Source organism: Diplotaxodon limnothrissa, linkage group LG10, assembly GCF_057381915.1.
Source record: "Diplotaxodon limnothrissa isolate DT_005_m linkage group LG10, D_limnothrissa_male_GT1.1, whole genome shotgun sequence".
NCBI classification, from domain to species: Eukaryota; Metazoa; Chordata; class Actinopteri; order Cichliformes; family Cichlidae; genus Diplotaxodon; species Diplotaxodon limnothrissa.
In genome coordinates this window covers 6,950,402-6,959,959 of record NC_140605.1, presented here as the reverse complement: position 1 = coordinate 6,959,959, position 9,558 = coordinate 6,950,402, and the positions used below count along the sequence as shown (strand labels likewise).

At 38.2% G+C, this 9,558-nt stretch overlaps 1 protein-coding gene across 5 annotated transcripts in view; it reads right to left on the bottom strand.

Annotated features, from left to right (window-relative positions):
• LOC146623806 (RAC-beta serine/threonine-protein kinase-like) overlaps positions 1 to 9,259 on the bottom strand; it is a 40,897-nt gene extending 31,638 nt beyond the window's left edge. Inside the window, exons 1-7 of one of the 5 annotated variants that reach the window (XM_085364300.1) lie at positions 9,175 to 9,259; positions 7,335 to 7,467; positions 7,080 to 7,208; positions 6,827 to 6,938; positions 6,400 to 6,550; positions 5,508 to 5,639; positions 466 to 531 (exon numbers count right to left, since the gene is read on the bottom strand). In XM_085364300.1, coding sequence (XP_085220426.1) covers positions 466 to 531; positions 5,508 to 5,639; positions 6,400 to 6,550; positions 6,827 to 6,938; positions 7,080 to 7,208; positions 7,335 to 7,380 — 636 coding nt within the window. In that variant the 5' untranslated portion in view covers positions 7,381 to 7,467; positions 9,175 to 9,259. The other 4 variants (XM_085364302.1, XM_085364303.1, XM_085364301.1 and 1 more) reach the window with 4 other exon arrangements.
• Between the last annotated feature and the right edge of the window lie 299 nt (positions 9,260 to 9,558).

Genomic DNA, 9,558 nt, shown 5'->3' with positions numbered 1-9,558 from the left:
GCCCGCAGGGGCGTGCTGGGTGTTATATATATATATACACACACACACACACACACACACACACGTATGTATATATATACATATATATACACATATATATATATACACATACATATATACATACATACGTGTGTGTGTGTGTGTATATATATATACATACGTGTGTGTGTGTGTGTATATATATATACATACGTGTGTGTGTGTGTGTATATATATATACATACGTGTGTGTGTGTGTGTATATATATATACATACGTGTGTGTGTGTGTGTGTATATATATATATATATATATACATGAAGAGCAAAGATACTGTGGGGGACCATCAAGCGGAATTTTATTTCTTTCATTTTTAGTCTTCTTTTGCACTGAGAGGAACTGAACCTTAATGACGTTGTTAAATGTTTCATTGGTCCAATGACAATAAATATCTACTGTCAGGTCACTTTTTAATATTATTCTCACCGTGAGGAAAGGATGTTTGGTGTTCTGTAACACTCGGCTCTCTGTAACCGTGTGGGCCACTTCATCCTGCCAGCAAACACAATTATCATTACAAACACAAAAAACATTTTTAAAAATAGTAAAACGTTACTTAAAGCAAGAACAAACAGAGACTGAGAAGGACAGTCCGTTTGACATAATCTTTGTTTTAATGCCTTAACTTGTATCAAAGCTAAAATACAACAATGTAGCTGATATATATTACAGTCTAATTTTATTCAGCCACTTTGTTACCTAAAGATGGTCAGAGGACAAGCGCGCACTGCTGACACAACGAAGTCACAAATGATGCTCGATGTTTTCATTTACCTCATATTTAGATAAGAACATATTTTTATGGAGTTATGTAAAAGAAAATACACCTACCTTCAAGTTTTATGTATCAAGACTGTATATAGAAAAAAAATCTCTAGTCCTCACCAAGTTCTAAACTAATTTAAAATCTGGGACAAACAACCTTAAAATGAACAACACATGACATATTTTACTGTATCATTTTTTGCACAACTTCATTTAAAATGTTGCTTTACTTCACTGAAGTTGCAGGCATTCATTCATGCACAGATCTCTGAGGGTCCCACCACACCATTTCAATCAGGTTGAGTTCTTGATAATGGTCCACTGCAACACCTTTAATCTTTTCTCTGAGTTATTTTGTTCTAGATTTACGTGTGTGCTTGGTATCTTTGTCCTGTCGCAAGACCCAATGGTGCCAATTGTCAGACAGATGGCCTAAAATATGACTCTAGACCAGCGGTCCCCAACCTTTTTTGCGCCACGGACCGGTTTATGCCCGACATTATTTTCACGGACCGGCCTTTAAGGTGTCGCGGATAAATACAACAAAATAAAACTAGTACCGGTACCGAAAAAAAAGAAGATTTATTCATAACACACCTGAAAAGACCCAGGAAAACCGAGTTAACGATAAAAACGATAACATACCGTAAATGTCGGGCTATAAGCCGCTACTTTTTGCACAAGCTTTGAACCCTGCGGCTTTTAGTCAGGTGCGGCTTTTCTATGGATTGTCCATGATTTTTGTGATATCGTAAGACGATTTGTTTTGTGTGTTCCGCTGTTGTACGGCACTACGTTGCCTGGCGGAAGGATCGGGGTTCAAGAGTGGTATGTTAGTCACATGTCCGTCCGCCAGGCAACGTAGTGCCGTATGAAGTAGCGCGAAAAACAAACTTCAAAGTAGCGCTACGCGTTCAGCGGGAGTCGTGGATGATGAGCGGCGATAAACTTGCAAGTTATGCCCAAAAAGCAAGTTATGCCTAACTCCACCGGTGGATTCTGACAGCGTGGAAAAGTGTGAAAACATCCACGATCACCAACGGATTTTGAAGGGCTGGACTGCTGCATGATGGAGAGGAGGACACCGCCACGGCCCTTCTGAGGGTGTTCGACTCTGACACTGACAATGAGGATTTCTTTGGTTTTGAAAGTGACAACGAAGGAGAGAAGAAGAGTGGATGACGAAGCCATCATGAGCCTGTTTGTATCCGACACTGGAGAAGAGGACTTTGGTGGTTTTAGTGCGCAGGAAGAAGAGAAAGATGGTGGTGAATGACTGACTTTTCTTCTTGTTAAAGCTGTGTCACTGCACCTGAGCCTAAAAGGTAGGCCGAATCTATTGTTCTGGTGTGCTGTAGGTTATTGTTATGTACTACATGTGCAAATATGTACCCATAACTTGTTTTTCAAAATATTAATAAAAGTGATGTCTCCAAACAGCCATCTCTTTCCTGACAATTCCCTTTGTGCATATTCTCTTACATATGATAAGTCAACATTGAAACACCTGCGGCTTTTGGTCAGGTGCGGCTAATGTATGTACAAAACAGGATTTTCCCCTGATTTTAGCTTGTGCGGCTAATATTTAGGTGCGCTTTGTAGTCCGGGAAATACGGTAATAATGCTGAAAACCAATAAAAACCCTGAAAACCATACATTTCACACCTGAGCCTCATCTCTTGCGGCCCGGTTCCAAACGACTCACGGACCGGTACCGGTCCAAGGCCCGGGGGTTGGGGACCGCTGCTCTAGACAATTAATTTAGAGGAATTCATTGTCACCTTGATGACTACAACGTGTCAACGAGCCCAAATTATCAATCAGCAAATGCTATTTCTCACAGCAACCGCGGAGGCCTGATATCCCCAAGGCTGGAATTTCCCTCTGCCATAATAATGAAAACAAAATCATCTTTAGAGCTTCTCTTCATCATCCACCACTGTTCTTGACAGTCAATATGAGATATTGTGGTGGGTGCGGTCTGCGGATGCCGTGCGGATGATCCTGCATGGCATCTGCAATCACGCCTGCCTGGTAAAACATGGGGACTCAGGTGTAAGTGTTGCATTTTGAGGAGAAATTTATTTTGCACCTGCAAATTTTTTTTACGTGCGGTCAAATTTTTTTTTTTTTTTTTTTTACATGCGCTTAGAATAGTGGCACAAAAATAACGCCATACATTAACAGCTCCCACAGTTTCTGTGCTCACTGCAACATGTTTTGCATTTATATATATATAATGATAAATGAAAAATGAATGGAAACAGCAAAACAGCATAATTGGTTAATTGGTGATTCTAAATTGTGAATGTGAGTTTGAATAGCTGTCTTTCTCTATGTGTTAACCCTGGACAGGCTGGTGACCTGTTCAGGGTGCACCCTGCCTTTCACACTAGGACAGCTCCAGCCCCCCGCCTCCGCAACACTGAATTGGCTTAATGAAAAAGTATGGATGGATGAATAAAAACAACAATTGTTATGTGGTGGTCAGTATTAGGGTTGGGTTTAAAAAAAAAAAATTTCAGCAGATTGATATTGATATCGATTCATTAAATCCTGAATCAATTTTTAAATATAAATGTATTTTGCCAAAATCGCCAGAATCTCAGCTTAAAGCTCACAAAACTATTTCAAGAACCACCAAACAGCTAAAACAGCAAATGAGAGCAGATACACGGATTCCACAAAAAGATGTAAACAGAAAGCGCAGATTGTTCACCTGATGGCACGTATAAAGATGGTGCTGAAAGCCGACACATCACAGATTCTGATGCTGCAGGTTTTGTCACTCTCCGACCGGAATTCACTGAACCCGCAACAAAAGAAAATCCAAACTATGCTTAACGTTTGATAAACATTATCATTAATTCCCTCTTACATTTGCGGTTTTGCTTCCACCACAGTGGGTGCAGTGGTTCAGGGGGCAGTGCCAGAGGAGGTTGCCCAACACAGCCTATTTAAGCAGCATGCCAGGACCCAGAAGGGAAGAGAAATTTGGAGGGCTGGTGACAGTTGTTCTGCGTCTTGTGCAGGTTGATGGTTTCTGAGTTAGAAACAATCTAATGGCAAGAAAGGATTCAACATCTGCAGCTGTGATGCTGGCGACAGCCTCATTGCTTCTGGACAGATAAGCTAGTGAGATTTCAACAAGATAACATTACTCTGATAGTTATTTAAAAAAAACAAACCCATACCCACTAGACATACACTCAACACACACCTGAACAAAAGAAACTGAAAAGAACTAGGACCTGTAACAACTTGGGTATATGGACTGACAAAAAAAGGACTGCTGAACACCTTTATTGCTGTAATATTGAACAAATGTGTTTTATTGTTTGTGCTTTCACTCCTGAGTCGATACCTCAAGCAAATAGGCCAACATGTCTATGTTCAGTCTTTCTTCTTTCTTCGTTTCAGTTTTATCAGTAGCATTTTCTGCTTTGGTTTTACTGCCGTAACTACAAGATAACTGCAGACCACTCAGAAATCCTAAGACAAGGGTTGTGTAGCTCTATCCTGCAACTATTGTAACTTGCCCTTTTCAGTGCAGTCAATTACTCCTCTGCATGTTTGGCTACTTTTTCTGCCGCACTGTAGCATCAATATAAGGGTTCACCAATGGCAGCAAATTTCTGAAGGGAGATTGCTGAAACTATTGGATTGAACATGTGGTTTGTATAGCTCAGTGCTCTGATAGGATTACAGGGTTTCAAAAGGTCTCTTAAGTTAGGTATTGCCTAACCACTGAAAAGTAAGCAGTTTTAAACTGGATCTGAAATTAACTGAAAGCTAGTGTAAGGAGGCCAGTACAGGTGTAATGTGTTCACACCATTTCTTTCCTGTCAAAAGGCAACCTGCTACATTTTGAACAGCTTGTAGGTGACGAAGTCAGAACTGATCAGAGCCAATTATAAAGAGTTATAATAGTTTTCACAAGTAGTAATAAAAGCATGAATTACTCTCTAAAAGTAATGTGCCGTAAGGTAGGCCTTCACCTTACTGAGGAGCCACAGCTAAAAGAAACTTGTCTTAACAACAGAGCTAATCTGTTTATGAAATTTTAAAGCACTGCTAAAAAGCGACCACATGCTGTATGGCTGAGAGCAGCCGGCCAGGTTCAAGTCCAAGCCGCAGCCCTTTCTTCCTTTTGCTTTCCTATCAATTCTTCACTGTACCTATCAAAGTAAAATCCAAAAAAGGCCAAAAATTAAATAGAATTATAAATTTGTTAAGATTAAGAGTAAAGTAATAATCTCGATTTACAAGCACAGAATCATCGAAAGCTGATGCAAACAAAGATGCTGTTAAAGAACTTATCATGTGCACAATCGGACCAGACACAGACTGAGTCAGAATGTTTCAATAAGATCAATAAATTCTTTGACCAAGAGTCTGGATTCATAATGGACATGAATATTAAAATCACTGACAATCAGGAACTGATCATAATTCAATGAGCAGTGTCTTTCATAACTAATGACAAAAATATTTTAGTCAAGCCCTATAAACACTAATTTTCAAAATGAGCCAATAAACATTATACTAGAAAACAGGAAGCCAATGTTGATGCTGTGCCACACTCCTGTCTTCACACACATTTCGCAGCATTCATCTGTTAAAGTAGGACAAGTCTTGCAGCAGCAAAATGGCAGAAATATATCAATTACAACTGCATCAATTATGTCAATACACAAACTTACCTTGGCTATTATCACCATTTTGCGCAGTATTTTCATGGCATAATGTACTCCAGTTGTCTTTTCTTTGACAAGAATCACCTTCCCAAAGGTACCCTTTCCAAGCAGCTTCAGATATTCAAAGTCACTCATTGTCTGTAAAATATACAACTCATTCATTGTGGAAGTGTGTGTACATTTTTTTTAATTAAACAAAATAATCTTTTAAAGTTACGTACATTTAGAAGTAAAATATATTATGCTGTTCGTTTGACATGAAATGAAAAGTTTCGTTCTTTGCATCCTTGTTCCTTATGTCCTAATGCAAATAGCAGACTGCACATAAAACTATTCACCTAATCACTGTGACATAAAAGCTCAGCCTTGGTTTGAAACCACACCAGTAATGAGCAAGCAGTGGCTCTGACTGTGAAACAGAGGACCTCTACACTAAATGGCTAATGACTTATCAATCACAAAGAATAAACACCTGAATAGACTGACTAGATTTCTCTCTTACTCTAATAACATTTAAAATGAACTTAACTAACAAATACGACCATAAAATTTTCAGGAAAGTATTTATTGAGGTTATACAGCAAGCAGACATGCCAAGGGGCCACTTTCCCCCACACTTGAACACTACAAGATGTCTTTTTGCTACCACTGCAGTCCCAATGAATGCTGGCATTGGGTTTACTTTCCAATTCTAAGGATAGTAATTCTGAGGAAGCCAGAGACAATTACATGTTTGTATGATGTAAGAAATATCCTTTCACAAATCTATACTGATATTCCTGTTTGCACAACATATTGCTTCCCTGATAGAGTTTATGTGAGACCAACTGAAACTGGCCTGACTTACAGTAAGTAGCAGTTTTTATCAGCTCAAAGCTGTATCAGCTAATTCTCTCACCACTTTGGTGCAGCTCTTGGATATAACTGCCTCCATCTCCACCAGGCTGCTTTCGTTTGGTGAGCTGAGAACATCCATTGGTTCCTCTTCCCCCTGTTCCTGCATTTTCAGACTGTTCGCTACATACTGGATTGCCCTTATCCACCCCTCTCTGAAATGTAAAAAATATCACAAATTGCCACTCGGCTATCCAATCCGTAAAACTGTGAAGAGTATGAAATCACTGTATCATATACATCAATACTGGAGAATTTGGCGTGACTTAGTAATTGTCAATTTAAAAAAAACATTAGATGGAGTCGAAGTATTCTAAATGACAACTAATGAATAATGGATACAGGAAAATGCACATCACAGTACATAAAACACAAAAAGTGCATGCCAGGATTTGACAAGGATAGTAAGAAATGTGATTCACGGTTTTTACCTCTCTTCGTTGCTTTCTACATGAAAAGTACGTTCAATAACAGTGGTCCACTGCAGACAACGGATGACAAATGTATTAGGTCTGGGTCTTTCAGTCTTCATTAACTGGCATTCTGTAAAAAATACAATTATCATTCATATTTACTTGAAGGTGGTTAGAAGGGACCAGAACTGAAAAAACATACAGGGAGTCTTGAAAACTGAAAGGATCTGACATAAAGGACGGCCACTCTTCAACATCTTAAAAGACTAACCTGCCACTGAGAAGTTGTTCAGTGGTGGGGAAGGTTGGTCATTTAAATCTGGTTTCTCTTTGTAACCGATGAAAGAGCCATCGCTCTTTAGGATAAAATACCTAGGCCTCCATGTTTTGATATATTCACCTGGATCAAAAACGACAAATTAAATCAACAGTGCAATTATACGATGAGTAGCTGGCAACAGACAACAGAAGTCAACAGTTTTCCCATCTTATAACACAATTTTATAACAATTTTCATGATCCATACCTCTTTTGTGAAGCCATCCCTCTCTCACTATACTGACTTCATTCATGGTAAGGGACTGCCCAGAGAGAGTCAGAAGGAGGAAAAGTAGATTCTTACTATGTTTAAGACTCAGTCACAGTGACAACAGCACCTACTGAATGAAATAAGCAGTGCAACAAAATGGTAAATGGCCTGCATTTGTATAGCGCTTTACTCAGTCCCTAAGGACCCCAAAGCGCTTTACACTACATTCAGTCATTCACCCATTCACACACACATTCACACACTGACATTAAATATTTTCCATAGAAAAAAAGAAAAAAATTAACATTCAGTCAACAGCTGACTAAAAAAGTAATAATCTTAAAATGAAAGAAAAGTCATTTAAGACCTGATAATATAATATCCAGATGAGAGTATCTGGATTTCATCAATACTGACTGCAGTCAGAGTATTGACTAAATTTAAAAAGCTTATTTAAGATATTTGTTAAATGTTTGCTGTCTTGATGTTGTAACAGACTATCAACTTTAGGATTAAACAATTTTATCTTAATTTACAGATTTAAAGCCTAAAGTCTCATATTTGCTTCACTGTCAAGCTGAATGATTTATATTGAAAAAGATGGGTGTTGGAAAAACATCAAAAAGACCGACCGATGATGCTGTATCCACTATATATTAGAATGGCTAGAAAGAAAGAAATAAACTTCGTGTTCAAGTAATGGAAACCACACAATATTTAATAAGCTATTACAATATTTTCAAACTTGATAAGAAATTATTGCATATTCATTGTCTATTTATTCGCTAATCGTTTAATCATTTATGATTGTCTCGACAAGTTTCTGTAAATGTATACTATTACTGTTTTACTCGGAACATAAACTTACATGTCAAGGGGACGAAACCTTACACTTTATAGAAGTGATGGTGAGTAACATTTAAAATGGCATATCTTAGCCCGTTGCAGCTAACGTGAAGGCTCCACAGAATGAGCGTTGGCTCATACGCCGCCCAGCACTAATAAACCAATCCGGAATTTTAAGTATTATTTAAAAAAGGGGGTTTTGGCATATGACATGAATGCATAAGTCTACCGGATGTTAACGTACATTACTGTACAATTCCTGCAACGTGAGTGTGTGCGTTTATCGCTAGTTTTGTTGCACAAGGATACCAGCGGCAGGTATCACATTTACAAACATCGCGCAACATTTTAAATGAAAGCACAATACAAAACTCGCAATTTGTAGTAATTCCAGCTAAACAACACATAATACCATTCTAATCCTACTCTCATTGTTTCTCGTCACTCGGCGGGGCAGTTAAGTTGGTTTGCAGTTAAATACTCACAGCAGATAATTTACTGTTAACATACAACGAAGTTTGAAAGCACACGTTACAAAAAGCTTTAAGTAAAGAAATGTATATACAGTTAATAACTTAACGTATTCACACTGAATCTATATTAACAGACAAGCGAACGTCAAACAACGATACTTGTCACTTGAGTAGTGTCAAAAGTCACTTTGCTACTTATAGCTTATTATCACATATTAGGTTCTTATTTTACAGCCAGTCATAGTAGTGCTTTCCATACTCGAGTTTTATGGGGCTTCACACCGAACTCTAATATTAGTAATGATTCCTTGAACTATAATAAATTCATTTTTATTTTTATTATTAGAAAAAAATATCTTACGTTAGCGATCATATGCCTTCTGGTAGGGTTGCTGAAAGAGCCCTGATAGCGATTATCAAATAGCAGTTCTACCTAGCTATGAGTTAAAAGTTTGTCAGCTAATCTTTTAACTTCATATATTTTGCACAACTTAATTATGAAACCTAATTTAACGCACATCTCAGTGACTTTATCCCACACAGATTTCGTTTCAATGCAGCTTTCACAGTTTAGTTCCAGAACAGGCCATCCACCGAGGAAAACGCCGTGGAAGTTTCTTCTTCGTAGCTTAGGTCACATAGTGGTACCTCTTTACGCAAGTATCGCCCCCTGCAGGCAGCATGTGTGCTTGTTCTTTGTTTTGTTTTTTATGCCATTGTTCCCGGAAGTTAGTAACATACACTGGCCGCGCCATGAAGATATTGGAACACTAATGTTTGTGATGCTTTTTTGAAAAGCTAATAACTCAGAACATAAGTCTGTATGTTATAAGCAAATATAAATTAAATTGATTTGTATCTGAAAACATGTTAGTGGATCAGCCACCAATGATTTAGGGCTT